Here is a 20,237-nt window from a genome sequence, read left to right as displayed (position 1 = left end):
TTTGAGACCCACTGGTTTGCCACGTTTTATCCTGGTAAGCAGGATATATGCTTACCAGCAGGATAAAAGCAGGCCTCCACAAGTTTTACTTACCAAAGAATCCAAACACTAGGTTCAAGTTAAAAAGGCATAAGGCCATAAAATTATCAGGGCAGATGCCACATCTCTTTGTGTACACCAACCTCTTCCTCTTCACTCATTGATGAATGAAAATTGTGAAAGGAATTTCTCCAGCAGATCTGTCTCTGCTTTGATGCTTTTCTTTAGGGACAGAGAAATACTCAAACAAGTTCAGACCAAGAAATGAAAAAAGAAGTTTGCAGATCCACACAGACCAACATGAGCTACGCTCAATCATAGAAGAAAAAAATTCTTATAGAGAGAATATGTACTTATATGACCAATGGCATGGATATTTACACTCCAACTTCAAATTATGTAAGAATTTTGAAAACAGACTCTGATCAACAAAGTCTATAAAACTTGGTTATATCAATGGCGCATATTGTTAGCCTGTATTTTTGGGCAGAAGGAATTATAACATTGCTATCAATACTAAAGATTTTCCACACACACCTCTCCCCCCCCAAAAAAAAAAATACAATATGCAAACCAAAAATTAGTTTATGTTATTTTCTTAGGTCCCTTATTCTGGAAATTCATTCCCCATAACCGTCAAGGAAACTCAGGGAAGAGCTTCTCAGAGAGTTCTTTTTGCTTAAAAAGCCACTGCCACACATTTCCAATCTATTTTTTGAGCCTAGAATATTTATTTCTGAAATTATCCCACTTCTTTTGAGTATTTCTGTGTGAAATATCTGTTTCTTTTCTATATTACTCTTAAAAAAGAGGGGTTTTTTTCTGCGATGAACAGACCCATATACTACCAGAAAAAGCTTTTCATGATTCAAAACAAAAATTGTTCATAGGACTCATTTATGTCTTTCCCAGCATAATAAGGTCTTTAGTGCCAGGGTCTGGAGTTCTTTTGGCTCGTTTTCATTTGGAATTTTTTTGGCATGAAAATGGTACTACTTCCAGCAGTATTCACTCCAGATAGAAAACCTCAGTGATACAGAAAATAAAGATTTATGTTGTATTACCTATAACCCAGAAAAGCTGAAGGGATTTACAATATTCTTCTTTGACTGGCTCAAAAGGCATGAGTCAGAGAGTAGAATGGAGAATGGAAATAATACTGGATTTTAAGAGGCAGCTTTCTGTAGTTAGTTTCTAGCTTCCTGAAAAGGGGACCTTGTATCTGTAATTCATGCATTGAAACTTATCACTGAGTTTGTCATTAGAAAAATGACACTGACCTCTATGGGGTTATTCTCTCTGATCCATCACAACCTAAACAAAAGTCTGTGCCTGAGGTTGTTAAGGTGGAGAACCAAATTACTTCAGAAGACTTTTCAACTAAACATTAAGAAGTTAAAAAAAGGCTGTTAATGTTCACATTGGGTGCACAGAAAGCATATCCACTTGCAACCATGATTTTTGATTCCAGTTTTTCAGGCTTAATACCTTATTTTGCGCCAAACAGTCAAGTTTCAATAGCTTTATCTTTGTTTCTGACATAGTAATGGCTACGTCTAATTAATTCTTAGTATTTACTCATCTTTAATATTACTACAAGCTAATTAGGAAGGGTAGGGAAATCTAGGGTTATGACATAGCTATTCACTTCTCATGTTTCTTCTGAACATGATGGCTTTAGAATTCTGTTCTAGATTCTCATCAAAAATATTTTAATATCAAATAGAAAATCACCTTATAAATATCTTCTTTGATTGAGAAAGTGATGTAAGAATCTCAAACAGTTATGAATTGTGGCCTTTCTTGTGTTCTTGAAGGTGAAAAAATATAGATTCTGCATATTTTAAAGCATTAGCTGAAAATCAAGCTTATATTTTGCTTTCTCTGCCCTAGGGCTTTTATCATTCCATAACTGCAAAATCACTATTAGCCTACTTACCAAATCCTAAAGATGCAGGGCCAAGTGTCCATTTTGTGGAAAGGCCGAAGTGCCCCATTTTTTTCTGGTATGTCAAACAAAAATCTCTTCATGTTTTTATAAGCATTTTAGTAATGCAGAAAAAATAAGTGGTGTTGTCACTGACATTCTACTCACACACAAAAAAATCCATCCATTAAGCAAGCCTTTGCTATCGATGCAAAATCTCTGTGTTGTAGATACTGCAAAAACAACTGGCTTGTCCTCCCATGAGAGCTAGGTCCCTCCGTGGTAGGTCTAGATTAATTTTTCCTTTGGAAGCGTGGGAGCAATTGGCAATTTTTTCCCATTTTTGCCTACCAGAACAATCCAATAATTTAAGAATCTAAGTCTTCATGTAAGAAATATTTGTTGCTTTTCAATGAAGAGAAGATGGAATAAGCTATGCATAGCCAGGACACTGAAATATGTATGACTGCAAGTAGCTGAGGCGTGGTGATTTTGGCCACAAAGCCAGGAAAAAATGTACCTGGTGTTATCGCTGTCCCAGAATAGATTATGTTACTACTGGAAGAAGAGTTGCAAACAACTTGGAAAGAGTTTTGTTGATGTCTTGTTTCTCCTGAATATGTGTAATAAAGCATTCTGCTCCCCCTCCCCCCGACCCCAAGGGGGATTCTAGGCCAGTGGATTTCAAAAATAAGACAGAGAAAAGAAATATTTAAAGTCTTCCTATTACAATCCAATTTCATTATCAAAATCAAATTGTATTGAGTAGTTTATTTCTTTAATACTGTGGTCCCTCTCTGCTCTTTCCTGATGTGACAGTAAATATTTAATCATAGTGAAATTTAAATTGTCAGAGTTGTCAGTCACACAGATGAGACGCTATATTAGCTGGGAGAGGCAGTTCACAATGCTCAGAACTGTTGTTTTAGACTCTGTGCAGGACCATGTTGATACCACTGCATCACGTTAATCATCTGTATTACTGAGATTTCTTATGCCAACATAAAAGCTAGAAACTTACTTAAAAACTGTAAAAATGAAAACTAAGATTCTGCAGAATTAGACAGTAACCTCAAAAAACCGTAGAGGTTGCTGAATGCACACAACATAGGTTAGAGTCCAGCATTTTCTTGATTAAAGCTGGGTCAGATTCTTAGCTACTCCAAAATACGAAGACAATTAGTGTTGTGAGGACACAGTTTTTGATAGTGAAGGCATAACCTTATAGTATCTTTCTGCATATATTTTCTTCCTTCTTTTCTTCCCTCAGTTTTTGCTAAATAAAGTCCACTAGGTGCTTATGCACAGAAATAGCAGGGCAAATATTTCATAGATTAGAGTATCTAATGATATTTTTCTTTTCTGATTTCTCTTTCAAATGAGAAATTGCTTCTTAGATCACATAAGTCTGCACCGGTGGCAGCCACATCACTGAGATGGGTTTTCTTACCTGGAATTCTTCTCTGTGACTTAATCACACCAATGCAGATCTTTGTTTTTCAGCAACAGTAAAACTTAAAGTATTCAGGTAGCTGAATACCATTCCTAGGTACTTCTAGAAACTTTTAAAGTTAGAAGGGGCTGGAGGACTAAGGGAACTATAAATAGGAAGAATAGCACTTGTTCTGTCACATGTCCTAAAAATTCTTTATTCATCTTAGTAGGCTCTACTTGCTGCTTACTGTGAAAAGAGTAATCAATTATCAGTGCAGTGGTATTACTAAGTCACAGATAAAAATCATCAGGTAAATATGTTTTCTGTCTTTGTTGCTAGAATTGCTTTTCACTATTACATATAAACAGTAAGAGGTATATAAAGAGTGATCACTTACTACTTGAAGTAAAGAAAGATACCCAAATCCTACATTATCAAAGTTTACTTTCACGTTTTTCCATCGGGCACTTTGATTGTTTTTTATGAGTTCCTCGCACTGACTAAAATTGTTGATTTGGTCGACTTCAAACCTTTCATCAGTTGTGGTGTTAACACAGTAGTAGAACTTCCCAGCAAACAGATTTACTCCCATGATGCTGAAAATTAGCCAGAATATAAGACAAACGAGAAGCACGTTCATGATGGATGGAATTGCTCCTAAAAGGGCATTCACAACCACCTAGTACACAAATACAGGGGAAAAAAGAAAAGCGTGTAAGAATATTTACAGCAATAAAGGTTAGTATACTGTTTTACCAATGCTTAATAAATGCTTGTTCAGAAAGTAATACTATAAATGTTAAAGAAGTACATTAATAACTGTAGCACTGCACTGTTCTTTTAAATACTTTACATTAGAACATGTAATGAAAGGAAAATAAGTGAGAAAATTAAAATAATTAAAAGAAAAACAGAAGACCTGGTGTGAGTAAGATGAAGCCTGATACTGATGGGTTCTATATAAAAAAGACAAACGTGTTAAATATAAATACAGACATAATACAATTCTAAAAATGCATCAAATTATAGCTTAAAAATGTTTAAAGAAAAATGGCAATCTGTATATTTGATTAACATAGCTTTGAAATTTAAGCGGAAAACACAAATGCCATGAATCTAGAACCTAAGCTCTAGATTAAAAGGATTATGCAGGAATTAAATACATATCTTTATTGCCTTATTGTTCCATGCAAGATTATAACAAAGATTAATTTCTTTGTATAGAAAAGCAAGACAGTTTTGCAATATGTGTCTACTTGAATCAACATAATTTATTTCAAGCTCCAGTCTTATTCTTTCATGTATTGAGTTTAAGTCAGTAATACCCTTCATTTATCTAAAGAAGGACATACATCAAGGACATATTTAGGGGGGTTTGATTTTGCATTTTAAATTACTTTTGGCCAGTTGCCTTCTCAGCCCCTTGCAGGCAAGATGTCAATAATTACTTATGTAGATAAAAAGTGTATTTTTCTGATATATACAGTGATTAATCACATGTGTCTGTCAGAGCTATCAAAACTATCATGATATTTGTTTGGCTAATAGCTGAGCAATCATTTCCCCTTAAGTATCCAATACCAGATCTCATTTACAAGTTATATTTTATTTTAAATTTTACCTTTTTTTCTCTATAAAACTTTTAGGACCTTGTAGGAAGGTAAAATAAAATATATAGTAGGGCTCCGACTCTCAGTAATCCAGTTCCTGCAGTAAGAGAGGAAAGGATTGGCATGGATACTTGGGGCGTATTAAGGTGTCTTAGTCCATCTTTGTTCCCTGCTTCCTGCAACATAGAGGGATCTTCCCCACTGCCAACATAATTCTGAGCAAGCTCAGAGCTGCTCAATCTTACTACCTGTATTTCACAGCCTCTTGAAGGCCTTTGGAAGCGGAGTATTGTGGTTGTGTTACTCGTCATTCAGCACCCTCCTCCTCCCAAATGTTATGGCCAGGAATTAGGACCTGTTTAGAGATCTTAGGTAGAAATGTTATTTTCAGGGTGTATTTTCTTCTCATTTTAAGGGCCTCCTCCATTGCCAGACAGTAGAAATGGGACCTTTCTGTAACTGAGAATTATTCCTATCTTTTATAAAACCATGATTTTTTTCAAATTTAGCTTTTCTTGGCAGCTTCTATTTTTGGTGATAACTTTAAAGGAAGCATGCTTGCTTCTTGAGATTTCTATTATAGATAATGTGAAGTATCTAGGTGATGTATGCATAAGCTAGCCATTTAAAAAAATGTTTAAAAAGGCTAACAGGGTCCCAGTGTTTCTGAACACAAGAAACCATTTTCAAAGGAGTGAGGGAAATGTTTTTTTGCTATCCTGTGGGGAGAAGAAATCTGTTGCTACTTAGCTTGATGGAACTGAGAACAACATAAAAATTAAGAATGCAATGACTCTGGAATTTATTCCAAGTCTGACCTGATCTCTGACATTGTATTATGCTACTGCTGCTTTGAAATTCTAGGCCAGCTAGTGCTTGTCTTATCTTTTTCTTTTTTTTTTTCTTCACCCATAAAAATGTTCTGGATGTGTTATACTGATTGAATTCCTCTGTTTAATCTCGGTGAAAAACCTGAAAATAAAGATGTCAAGAAAGAAAGATGGGGATTTAGTCTTACAACTTAAATAAATTAAGGTTACCTGTGCTCACACGAAGAATGGTTTTGTATGAATTGAGTGCCCGTAGCAGTTACCTTTTTAACAACCCTGAGATCCATCGGACCACAGCACAGATCCAGAACAGGCAGCAGAATACTAACAGCTACAGTAATTGTTACAATTATGACTTAATAATCATTGTAGAAAGAAAGATTTCTACAAAAAGCCATCAGCGTGTCTCTCATCTTTAGATGAACAGGTAACGCAGTCTCGCTACTGAGACTGCCAAAAGATCAGCCACATCTTCTTGAAAAAGAAGTGAACAGCTTCCAGCAACTGTTCCAACAACGGTTCCAACAACTTATTTCATATAGGTCACTGAAAACCCATCAAATGGTAACAATTTTTGGTCACTACTGACCTGGCCTGGATGCGAACTGGTGACCTAGAGATGAAAGGCTCTGTATCCTATTACCAACCCCTTGAGCTATCCAGTCCCCCTGGAAGGTTTTTTAAGAAAAGAAGAAAAGAAAATTAAAACTTTTAGAAGTTGTTTTCTGTTTGTGTTTTGTTTTTGTTTGATTTTTGATTTTTTTTCCCCCACCAATGTTGCGCCTTTGCCCTATCATATTTATAATGTAAAACTGCATTTTTACATGCTGGTCAGATGCTCGGCTGACTGTAAAGTCCACCTTAGGAAGAAGTCTTTAATTTCTTCAACACATACAGTTGGAGACAATTGCTTTATCAGTGTTTTTTGCATTTACTTTTTTGGTATTTGCTTTGGGAATAGCTGAGGAATATCAGGATAACCAGGACATTAGCTTACATAATATATATCCAAGATAGCATCCATACATACACACACGACACCTATGCACATAAGTTACAGCAAAAGGACAGAAAAAGTAAGAACCAATTGAAAAGTGAACTGAATGCAGAAAAGAGATCAATTAGCATTTCTTAATGAGTTAAAAATTTAGCAAATAAAAATTGTTAATCTCGTCTTGTTGAAAAGAGTCTGTAGTGGCTTAAAAGAATGTTGGCAAATACAGCTCTTATTTTTGCTCATTCTTCAAATCTAGATCAGGTGTATGTGATTCTAAATGCATTTTTTATTTTAGAAGGGGCTGTTCTTTTAGGCCTATTTTCTGTTATTCCTTGGTACAGAATATAATGCCAATAAGTTGGAAAAAGATGTTTGCAGAGTTGTTTGGTTGTTTGTTTGTTTAAATTACCTATGCATTTCCTCAAGGCTGGGGTGTTGTTGGTCAGGCTGACTCCGGTGAGCAAGCTGCAAAAGCCCAAGCTGATTCCGCTTGTTCACCTTCCTATAGCTTCGGGTAGGTGGGATAGCAATAAGTGCAAGTGAGAAGCAACACCTGACACCTACAAAGACAAATGGGCTCTAGACTATTTTACATATCAGTAGATATTCATCCAGGAAAAAAAAATCGTTGTGGGAATCAGTGTCTCCTCTAGAAGAAAACAGTATTTCATATATATACACAATTTTTTCACGTTTACATTTTCATACCATTTATCTTCCAACATCAGATATATACATAAGATAAAAGAATTACTGCAATGCTAATTGTCTGTCTTATCTTCTGGCTGATATGACATTATGTCAATACAAATTAGTAGTCCAGTTGTTTTTGTTATTGCTGTTTGTATCTTTTTTTGGACAACTGTCCAAAGAAGACAGCAAAATGGAACTGGAAAAAAAAAAAAATCAGTTTTGCCACCAGAGCTGTGCATATGTATAGAATGAGGATTGTGCAAAACACATAGTGAGATATAAATGTATTATAGTTCCCACAGCAAAATAGCTTCAATAGATCCTGGCACCTCAGCAGCCACAGGCTTTCCAGGAATTCCTACACTGGACCTAAATAATGGATATATCAGGGCCTCCTGAAATCTGTAAACAAGCCAGGAACAATCTTCAGTAGTACTTATCCATTCTTTCCATAACTTTTGCAGCTTCTGTGAAGAAGTTCCAAACTCTGTCCCTGGTGCAAATGAAGAGGAAGTTACCATAGTTGGGATGGAAAGGAAGATTATAGGATTATGTCTGGAACAGTCTTCCTACTTAATATGACAAAGTACTTTATTTGCCACTTTGGAAGTTGTCAACTTCATAATTTTAGGCTTAAACAGGAAAAGTTTCCCAATGATTTGATGTGCCAGATCTCATATCAGAGTCCTTTGAAGGAGTCCCTCAAAGGCTATAGAGATAATTTAACTGTTACCTCATATTTTTTTCTGTATGTACATTCTCACATAAGATTCACATAGACAAGCACAGAAAGCCAAATAATTTTGACTTCACCAGGGCCTTTATGGATAAAATCAAACCTTATCTTCTATGCATGCTATGTGGCCCTAACAAGCATAAGACATGTTCCTCCTGTACTCAATTCCTTGATAGCCGGGAAAGCCTGAGAAAGCCTTCAGGAACTCCAAGGAAGAGGAACAAACTGTTGGCTTGAATACATATGTCCAAAAAAATGAACAGTTTCTTTCTCTTTAAGTGACTGTCTGTATCGTCACACATAGACTTCAGATGGTGCTTGTTACAAAAAGCTATTCATCTCTCTCTTAGGAGTACAAAGACTGAAGAGCCAGTTGTTCAAAGAGAGCAGCACGCAGAGGGAGTTTGACAATAGCATACGTAGCATAAGCCACAGTAGAGCAAAACAGGAAAATTAATTCCTGACTCAAATGAAACACTGACACTGCCTTGGGCAGAACTTGAGACTAAGCTATGAGTATTGCCTTGTCTTGAACAAGTAAGAAGTAAGAACATCTCCCATAAGATCATGAATCTCCCCTGCTCAACTGGCCAAAGTCCAGATGTACACAAAGCTGCCAGAGAGAGTGTTTGCACTGAAAGATGAAGAAGTGAGCAGGTAGCCATTGGTTTAGATTCTTGGTCCACCACAGAAGTAAGATGGCTGGAATGAGCAGGTAGGTGTACCGTGAGTGGACAGGAATGGAGGCTCAGGTGACATACACAATCTGAGCTTAGCGTGTTCTCATAGTGAAGGACTTTGAGGACATCACACGAGGAAGGCTGGAAGATGCTGAAACCACACTGACTTGACCAGGTGGTGGCTATCAGGTAACAGACAGGTGTATTCTCTCTTAAACTGTGGAGGAGTTGAGGCAAGGGAGGAAAAGATGTAAGGACTACAGTAACTTTCCCAGTCAGGGGATCAAAAGAGCATCTAAGGGAGACCATGAAGAAAGCCCATACCTGAATCAAAAAGATTAGTACTTTCTGATAGTCCAAGGCAAGGAATCATTGGAACAAACCTCTGTCTTGAGAATTACCATCCCTTGTTCTTTGCATTCATGAATCAACGGCTATAAGAGAACCAGTGAGTGCATCAGCTGATTTATTTGTATTATGGCAGCATAAGCATACCACCGGACCTTCACAGGCCAAGCACCAACACAGTGAGATCAGGTGTCCAGCAGCTTGAATTCAGTGTATGGCTCTCCTTCATGTACTTTTAACTGATAGCTATTCCACTATCACTGGATCCTCTATCGTATGTATACTATGCATTTTCTAGTTTACCCGTCACGAAGCATGGGCATATGTTCCTATCAGACAAGTCAGAAATATATAATAGGAACTTCTCTATATGCAAATAATGGTGTTTTCCAAAGACTGGTGCTTACCAAAATAGACAGATGCTCATAAGGTGACATGCAACTAAAAAATTTGTTATGCAAACCAAATTTAAGAGAGATATGCACCCATTCTGCTCTTTTATGTCTATGTGATAGGAAGGAAGACCCCTACATCAAAGAAGTAAAAAGAAAAAAAAAAAAGAAACCAAACCCAAACCCCTGGATTTTGCTAACTGCACAGCAAAACCAAATCCAAAATATCAATTGCCCTATTGACAAAGCCTTTTGAAAGGTAATTAGAAATGCAAAGGTAGGTAGTATAGAGCAAAAGGTTCCCGAGAATTCTTTAAAGTACCTTCCCCAAAAACATACTTGAACGGCTCCTCAGTCTCCAGGGATGAAATTAATCTCATAATTGTATCTACGAAGAGTGGGGAAATTCTTGCCGAGTATCTCTTAGTAAGCTTTTCACGCTTTGGGGATCACAGGTGGCTTTGAGTATGAGATGGCAGTTTCTGGCATTTCACTACTAAAATTGTATACATAAAGATAATCTGGAACATTGTAGATATGCAGTGTGATGTAAAACACGGCACTAGATTTCTAGAAGAGAAGTACCTTAAGAAACGTGCAATTCCTTCAATTTTCTCATTTGGTTTGTCAGGTAAAAAGAGGAAATGCGTGGACCTGCAGGGTAATCAGTGGTGATAAAGTCTTAATCAACAAACAAAATCAACAGAAAAAAAATCTCAGCAAATACAATTTTCATCAATTATGAGACCTTCCACCAGTGCAGTGATGAAATTTGCTCCTATCCAGGTTTGTGCAAAGATTAACAAGGGTGAAGGTGAGCTTAATAATATTTAATATTATCATATATTAATATTATTAATATTATATTAACATATTATTATATTATAATATTTACATAATTCAGATTAACATTGTGAAATCCTTAAAATAATTCAGTTGGAAGATGCCCAGTTGATGATAATTATTTGAGTTCATTTTCATTGTGAGAGCATCTTGTGACAGACAGCACTGAGATCATGATCGGCAATGTGCTATCCCTAAGTAAAGTGTAAACAATCTCTAACAAAATAGGCCTAATTCTTTCTCATAGGCAGAGGTTTTTAACTGGGTAGGAGATGGGTTTGAACTCGTGAAACAGTGAATTATAGCTGTTAAAATCAAGTCAAGATTTCTGCTGATATTGTACTCCAAATATGATGATTTATGCATAAGTATACACATGCATGCACAAGAAAACATTTTTTTTCCCTTTTTAAAGCTAACATCTACCATCTAAAAATCAAACCTTGTGTAATCCCTTTTCATCCTAAACAATTTAGAATAAGTTATAAAGTTGAAGGGACTGGCACTTGAATGGCAAAACAGGGATTTCATCCGAATTTCTACTGCTTTAAAATTCCCCAAAGCCTGAAAATTCAAAGTACTATTTTCTTACTCAGTAAACACGACACTTGGGAGCAACTTGTTTTCCTAAAATAAAAAAAGAAATTAAAAAAAATCACTGAGAAATAATCAATTTCAATAATCAATGATAAATCAATTATTTATCAATAATCACTGATTTTTTCAAGGTATAATATACATGTAATGTAAACATCTTGTACCAGTAGCGTACACTCTGTACAACACAACAACAACTCTGTTTGTGTGTTTACAGTCCCTGCTGGAAAGCAGGGACCATTTTGTTTCTGCAATGTCATGTGAAAGCAGCGCCTTCACTCCTGTTGTCCCTTCCCACCTGGGACCTGTGAGTGTTTGTAAGGTGGCAGGGGGCTCAGCATGACAAAAGTGGTTGGGGCAGTCCCTTTGTTCTGACCAAATAATCACAAAAGTGCTGTACTAACGGCGTCCTGTTCTCCCTGGTCCTACAAAACAGATGATGAAAACTGCCTTTCTCTGAAGTTAGAGGAGCCACTTCTACAAGACACAACACAGCACAAAGTCAGCGGGATCAGAGGAAATGGGTATGGGGCTTAGATTAGGAGAAGCTGCATCATTTGGAAATGTTCCTCTCACAAAGGCAATGGAGGTACCCGACCTGTGGGCCACCAGACAGAATACAAACACTGCCCAGTGCAGAGGATTAAGACTGATCCTCAGAGGAGGCTTTGGGATCTTTGCTGCAGTTGCTTAGTGTGAGGTTTGGAGGTCCCCATGAAGGAAGATAACTGACGATGCAGTACAGGAAAAATATTCCCACACAAGATACCCTGTCTTGTCTGAGTGTATCCATGGTGTTTGATGGAAGAGTCATATATCCATACAGACAGCTGGATATATGGATATATAAGGATTATAAGGTCTTTATTTTGAAGGGATAAAGTATATGTACATTCCCACAGCAGTAATGTAGATGGGAACTTTTATTCAAAGATAAAAAAGAAAATTTATCACATTTTTCCAACATTTATATCAGGTAGTAAAGCATATCTGACAATGCAATCTAGCAGATGAGGACAGAATAGAGGAGGGAGAAAGGGAGAGGACGAGGAAGAGAGAGAGAGAGAGAGAGAGAGAGTGGTAATTCTTTTACTTGCCAATACATATTTTAACAAGACACCTCAAAACTACATATTTTCTCATTGAGTAGCTTGGAATGGGTACATTGGGAAGAAGCATGCTGCATATGCTTGATGATCAGCTATGAACTGGCTTTAGAGACAACAGAGGATGAGAATTAAATATTTCTGTGAGAGAAAGTGCAACCTACTTGACATGATCCAAGTAATGATTCTCGGGAGGAACTATGGTGAATTTAAAAATGTAGATTCATCCAAGTTATTCAAACCTGCTCATTTTCAATTAATTACTCCTCTCTATTTTATCTTAATGCACTTGTGAGAAACTCTCATAACTTTGTCCCACAAACAGAAATCAGGCGGTGCACCATGTTTGTATGAATGTGTGATCTATAATCCACTAATTATGTTCCACTGTTCCAGTATTTACCTCACTGTAAAACAAAAAACCCAACCCAAACAAAAAAAAACTAAAATCAAAATCAAATACCCCTGCCCCCCAAAAAAAACTCAAAAAGGAAAACCACAAACCTCCCCAAAATCCCTTATATCAAATAAGAATTTCCCATAAGCCAGCTTGTTATCCATTGTCTACTGCCTCTTGTTGTCACTGTGCACATCTGAGAAGAGTCTGGCTTTGTCTTTTCTCTGTCCTCCAACCAAAATTAGAGGTATCTTACGGATTTTGCCTTTAAGAAGTGCATAGTAAAAGAACTAGAATATTGCCACCTTTGCTACACGTTTTGCCTTAATGCCATGTACGTACATATAATTTATTCTTAACTATGTGACCTATGATTCTGTAAGCCCAGAATTAAATAGCATTTAGAAAAATGTTTAGAAAAGTTAGAAGCAAAGGAAAAACTAAAACTGAAATCTTATTCTAGCAAACTAATGCTTATCCTTAATTCAGGATCACGACAAAGTAGAAAATAGAAAGTATGTAAAAGTAAATTATGATAGTGAGACTGGAATATATTTAAATCAAGAAAAAAAGCACAAAAGATTGTTTCATGAAAGAAATGAATGGATTTTGTCAGAATGTTAGAAATGGCATGAGAAGCACCTCATGTGTGAAACAATTAAAAAAATTGACTATTTATGACAAGTTTTATGACAAGGTTTTCAATTTTTGAGTAAAATGAAGACTGTATTGGGAATACAGGCAGAAGATTATTAGAAAACTACCATTTAGAGTAGCAATTGTAAAGAAAAATTTGGATTTAACTGAGAGTATGCAAAGAGAAGACAGGCAGATGGAAAGAATCAGAGACACCTGACAAGGAGGTACAACTAAATCTTAACCTTAACGGTAATGAACAAATAAAGTTGAAGCAAGAGATAAAAGATCTCAGAGGAAAAGAAAATCACTCCCTTAACAATTGCAGTCTTTTCTACTTTTCCTTAATTGTTACTGTGCAAGCACAGCTGACGGAAGAATGCTTCTGATAGAGAATTTTATCTTCAAAGAAAGCAAAATACTTCCTCAAACACTTAATGCACAAACTATTTTTATAACACTTTGTGCTGGAAAAATTTCATGCTATTGGCTGGTGAGTTTATATCTTGGAATGCTACAACTGTTAGCAGGGAGGTTCGACTGGAAGATCTCAGGATGTCCTTTCTAACCTCAATGATTCTGCAGTTCTGTCCTAGCTTTTATAAGAAAATTTAACTTCATTAAAGTAGCAACAGAAGCATTTCTTATTCACACAACAGTCTATTAAAAGCAAGCTACACTGTTGGATTTAACAAAATACTGGAGTTCCAGGGGCAGCTTTGATTCTGTTTCTCACCAGAAATCCGGTACACAACAAAATACTTTTGAAGACAACATAGAAGAAAAGACATAATTTAACATACTGTATAATGAAATACAATAATTGTCTGCCAAGCAATAAATCATATGGCTGTATTTGTTTGAGAAGACCTGATAAATATTGTAAATACACACAAGCATGAAAACAGACTAATTATTTGATGTGGGAACAATATCTCTGAATTTCACCGGATGCAGTGAAAAAAATCACTTTTTGCTCTTCCTGTTGCATAACTTAAATGTTATTGACCTTTATGTGTTCTTTAACATTTTTGATTAAAATGTAAACTATATTATGTATCTCATTCAAATTTCATTAAATTTTGATCCTAAAAGATTTTCTTCAAGATACAACAAACAGAAATCCAGACAAAAATCGTATCAGTTTCAATTATATAAGAAACTCCTTCAAAAGTTCTCTTCTAATTGTAGAGTTACAGTCTAAGAAATATCTCAAAATACTAAGATATTTCCTGTATGATTTATGAACATCTATACAGATGAGTATAGATGTTATGAACATCTATACAGAGACAGATCTATACAGAGAGTCTTCTTACATTGAAGTTTGTATATTTTTTTTAATTGTCTATCAGGAGATATAACACTTCTCATAGACTTTCCTTAAAACTCAAAGGTAATGAATAAGATCACAGTCCTCAAAAAATCCTTCAAAGCGCATAATCTTTTGATCAACAAAATATATTCCTCTATATTTAAGAGAAACTTGCAGAAGATAGTGAATACACTTTCTTGAGAGTGAATACATAATTAACAGTGAGGCAAGATGCTAAATTTACAGTGAATGCTGTTTATGTTGATACATCATTTACACTGAAGCTATAAAAAACCCTGCACTAATGATACTCTCCTACAGTTGGTGCTTGCAAGGGTTGTAGTCTAAGAACGGGATTTTTCTGAGGATCTGATAGTGAATGGAAATTTTTTTATGTCACTGACATGTCTCCTGCAGGACATTTCTAAACGCCAAGAAAGATACTACAAAAATAATACTGTTAGTGGCATTTTATAAAAATTACAAAAACTGGTTTCCAACACAGGCCAAAGAAGACTGAATTCAGATTCCAAGAAAGGATTATATAAGTTATATGATATCTCATGTTATCTATATAAGCTTGGAGTGATTCACTTGAAGTAACATACAGGAGTTTAAAAATTATGCAAAAATTTATACTGCAATTATATAAATATCTATAGTTGTGACTATTCAGATAATAGCGTTTTGGTGTGTGCTTAGTGTATTAAAAGTAATGTTCAAAACTTTCTATGGGATATTTTTGAATGTATGTAGCTATAAATTGAGTAACAGAGTAAAGCACAGATCTTTCCAAAACAATGCAAAAGCCAGATTCAAACTTTTCAAGAAAGCAATTCTTTATCTCAGTTAAAAAAGCATCTAAAAATCTAAAAATAGCTGAGGTACCGTTCTCCTGCAAAAAGAACTCAGATAACTCTAAATAACACCGATTTTCTCAAAAGTTTTCATGTTATTTCTGTAACATAAGAAATTTCAAAGGATTATTTCCAAAGATTTAAAGCAATTAAGAAGGGGGTGTAGGGTGAATATATATAATCTACTTTTGCTGCTTCTGGGATTGTCAAATAAGATTGTTTCTCCTTCTAACCCTAAATACACAATGTAGTGATTAGTCACACTGTAGCCATTAAGGGTAGAAAAGGGGGAAATACTGTACCCATAATACAGATAAGGGGAGGAACCAGTGGTCCACCCCATCCAAGCTGAAGGAAGGTTATCCTATATGAAATAGAAATATATAGCCTGTTATTAGTTGTGAATCTGTAATGACAGACACTTGATGTTATGTGTTATAACTCAATCATATGGAAATGTTTCTTTCCTACTAATGAAGTTTGGAGTACTCTTGAAAATGCCTCAATATTGCTTTCCTGGTAATGGAATCTAAGGAATAGCCATTGAATTTTAGAGGATATTTAAGACATCAAATACTCTAATTTAGTTTTACAAGTTATGAAATTGGACTGGAAATTTGAAATACAGTAAATGTTTAAAGCCATCAGCCAGAAATATGCATAAGGCATGCAAAACTGAAAGTGCAAGTGGATTTCAGATTGTTTGCTGCCTTCTACTATTTCTCTAATAAATAAATCAAGCACGGCATGACATGCTTTATTTTGTGAAATTAGACACAAATGCATGCTTTATTGTCACTTAATTCTCTAACTCAGCAAAGCAATGTATACTCAGTGTTCTACATTTACAAGTAGCATACCAATTCAGAACTAGCGCAAAAGCATTATATTGCAAGTACTAAAAAGCTAAACAAAAAGCAATGGGTATATTCAAATCTCAGTTTGCAGACACTGCTGCTCAGTATGTACACTAATTGAGATGAGAATATAAACCGTAAGACAGAAGTTTAAATTAAATTAATGCAATCCTTTACTTTGCCTTCCAGCATCTGGATGGAGTTGGTTTTGAGATTCACTACAGAAAGTATTAAAATTTCTCAGTATTCAGTATACTAGCAGGTATTTTAAATGCCTTTGATATGGCAAAATTCACTTCTGTGCTCAAGGCAAGCACACGCTATGGACCACTTGTACCCTATTTTGGTGCAAGGGATTCATATATCTTATGTTCACTTTGCAAAGAGAATGTATCCCATTTATGAAACAGTGTAACTACAAAATTAAGTTGTAACTACAGAGTATAACTGTAGACTTACAAGAATATAACTTAAAAAGTGAAGTATGTTTCATATTTAGGGATAACAAAATAGTTATTGGTATTTACTGACTATGTAAAATGCTGTATTCTTCCAATTCACCAGAATGGTAAACTTATTTAAGAAAAGGATTGATTTAAAGTAGCTGAGAACATAACAGATTGTTTTACAAAATGATGCAGAGCTTTTTACATACAGGGACTTTTGTGGAATACATATGATCTCTTATATTTTCAAGGGAAAATTTGCACAGTTTTGAACATGGGGGTAAACATTAAAATTGTAAATACATGCTGAATAAAAACTCAGCTTGTTTTGTCACAGCTCAGTGTAGGTATAGGCAATATAAGAAAGCAAAGAGGGTTGATTTAATTTTTACTTTCTGTTGGCAGATAAAAGAATCCATTTTTATGAATTTTTACGAAATGAACTCAGTTTCTGAGCAGACTGCAATTTGACTGTAGTCTTATCATGAGCTGGTCAATTATTTGTTATTTGAATCTTTTTACTGTTCGTGAGTCATTCATAAACTAATGCTACTATCTGTCAATGAGCTGTTGTGAATACTTGCCAAGTGCTTTGGAAAAAACATTTTCAGAAGTACATGTAACTAATAGTAAAGATAAGGCCTATACAGTTGGCTGGTCAAATTTGCCAAGTGACTGGAACCAGGCACTTCACTGATTATCATTAGTATTGGAGGACAGAGCTGAAACCTTTTTTGCTTTTCCAGGCTTGTCTGTGATTCCTACACAGTAAGTTGCTCATGAATTATTCATGTTGTGTATCTGAAATTCTATCATATGATTGGGCTTCTGGCATAGTTTCATAGTTACTCAGTGAGAAATCAGGGAAAGCAGTAAATAGATTTCAAATAACAGGTACTTTTCTTTGAGCATGAATATCCTAAATCTTTTAAGTGGAAAATTTGCTAAGGCAATCATGTAAGGATACAGGAAAATGGAATAAAACATTTGGCAATTAATTCTGACATTATCTTTCTAGAAATTAGCTGGTTTTCCAATGTCATCTAGAGAGATGCATTTCTTGTGCCTGTGTAACTTCTATGCTGGTCTCCCAGTCCTCCTGCAGCTGACCAGAACATTATTAAAAAAGTAATTTTTTAATAGCAATTTCCCGACATGTCTCTGCACAAAACCACATTTATCTGAATGTTCATGAACAGTAAGTACAAAGAACGACAAAGAGAAAATGGCTAAATCAAATAGTCATTCCAAACTTAAATGAAAATTCATACATTCTGTAGTACTTGACCAGCTCTTACCCTGCTGAATATCAATTCATGAATTTCAAATGATGAGAAAACTGTTAAAAGTCAATTTGCTACATGAAACTGAAATTTATTAATCTAGTAATCACTGATTAGCAATATTTTTTTCTGATGCATTCTGAAGTAGAGATATGTAGCCTGATGAATACAATTTAAGGAACAGAATTCTAAGCCTCAATTTGGCTTGATTAAACTTAGATTTGTATCTAAAGGTTGTTCAGACAGTATATTCCAGGCTATTCCACTGGTTTATAATTGACTGGAAATTCATTAGTGCATTGTTTCCTCTTATGTTTCCATAAAGTAGCAAAAAGCATTCTCTTAAAACACATTTCAATGACATGCATATAGAGTTAGTTTGTATTCAGTGGCTTTAAGGAACAGAAGGTATAAACAAATGAAAAAAATAAGTTAAAATGCTTTCTTGAGTGAGATGAATAGTAAGCAGGGCCTCTCAGTTACTCAGAATAAGTAAGAAATAACCTTATATACATTGTATTGAATATTGAATAGAGATTTGTTGAAATAAGAAAAGCATTTACCCTACAAAAAGAATAATTTCATGGAGAAATCAAATAACTGGATTTGTTTTTAAAATCAGCCAAACTCAGAAATAGATTTAAACCACTAGTGGGTATGAATATAGCTCTAGTACCATCTAGTGAAATTCAGTGGGGTTAGACCAAAGGTGGTCTATCAAATATGAAGAAAAATGAAGGATTTCAACTGGTAACAGAAAATATCTTTATTAACTAATGCTAAATTAGATTCCTGTATAAATATTGTGATCTGTTTATCAGTAAAAAACTAATAAAATCTTGTTACATCTTATTCATTATTAAGCGTCTGTTAAGAGAGTTCATAGTTGGTAATTTCAAAGCCTCGTATGGAGAACTCCTGAGATTGGCTAGAAAGTAAAGTAACTTTAATGAATGTAACTTCTATGTGATACTGCATATGGATTTAGGTGAGTTGATGAAGCTTTTTGCTTATCTGTTAGTAAAAGATATGCAATAGATAAAAAGATAGTGCAGCCTTTCTGCATGGACTTGTCATTCCTTATTCTGCATGCATGGATTCTTTCTATGCATGCATAGTTTCAGATCCTTTCATGTTGTCTTACCCTCATGCCTTCAAATCGTGACAAGGCTCTTAGAGGTCTCAAAGCTCTTAGTGTCCTAAGGGACTTAATGGCACCAAGTTCAGAGTAACCCAATGCATTTGCTGTTAAGCTAACCAAAGAGACCTATATGAAAACAGGAAAGTAAAAATTATTAAGTTGTACATACTACTTTACATACCATAGATGTGAGATACAAACTTCTTTAGAAGAATCTAATTTTGGACCACTTTCTTCAGGAATAGGAAGTCTTTTAAATTAAAAAAAAAAAAAAGTAGTATGAAAGAAGAATAGGGTAGGTGAATAAACAAACAAAAATATCATAAGGTAACAATATCTGGAATCATTAATACTTCTGAATGTCATATTTTGCTAGTGATTTGACAACATTTAAAACCACAAAAAGCAAATGAAATTAATCTCTCCTTTTTACCAATTTAGGTATTGCTCTCACTTTTTCTTTGTTTTACAATGCTGTTGGGATTGGTAATTATAGCTGATAATGCCCATTTGATTGTCCACAACTGAAAGGGAAATGATTGAAGCCTGTTTTAAATTAGCAGATGGGTCACAGAGCAACATTGCTCCTCTGGAAATTGGTAGAAAGGATTAATTTTTATATATTCAGTTACACTGACTAATCCTTTTGCCTGACTGCTGAATTTATGTGCTCTACAGGCTGACATTAACCTGGATTATGCTGTTTCTTAAAGACCTTATAAGAACAGTTGCATAGGCAGCATGTGTAATAAAGTCTCATAGCCACAGGCCTTTATGTATTCTGTGTTGCTACATTACCTCAGAGAGAAATACCATATTCTCTACATTTGCTATGGCTCCTGTCCAAAATAATACCTTCTGTTTTCTTCCCATTTCCCCTAAATGCTCCTTCATTACCCTGTTCTAATTCCTTACCTATTTATTTGGCCAAAAATAGCACAATGATCTCCTGTAGTCTTTCATTACAAAGAACAATGCATCAGGTAAAGAGAACTCTAGGACAGTGCTCTTTATGAACCATATTTAAAAACAAGCATTATGTGTGAAATATTTGGCTTTTAAAAGTTAATAG

General features: G+C 35.1%; 1 protein-coding gene across 3 annotated transcripts in view; it reads right to left on the bottom strand.

The window, feature by feature from the left end:
* The window catches only part of LOC142414288 (sodium channel protein type 1 subunit alpha), a 93,327-nt gene that overhangs the window by 9,923 nt on the left and 63,167 nt on the right, over window positions 1–20,237 (bottom strand). For 2 of the 3 annotated variants that reach the window (XM_075511324.1, XM_075511326.1), the window contains exon 18: window positions 19,169–19,291. In XM_075511324.1, the coding sequence (XP_075367439.1) occupies window positions 19,169–19,291 (123 nt within the window). Of the gene's footprint in view, window positions 1–3,798; window positions 4,081–19,168; window positions 19,292–20,237 lie in introns of all 3 variants that reach the window. The other variant, XM_075511327.1, reaches the window with a different exon arrangement.

This window comes from Mycteria americana, chromosome 9 (genome assembly GCF_035582795.1).
Source record: "Mycteria americana isolate JAX WOST 10 ecotype Jacksonville Zoo and Gardens chromosome 9, USCA_MyAme_1.0, whole genome shotgun sequence".
Taxonomy (NCBI): domain Eukaryota; kingdom Metazoa; phylum Chordata; class Aves; order Ciconiiformes; family Ciconiidae; genus Mycteria; species Mycteria americana.
Note: the sequence above shows the minus strand (reverse complement) of the source record. Positions and strands in the feature narration are given on the sequence as shown.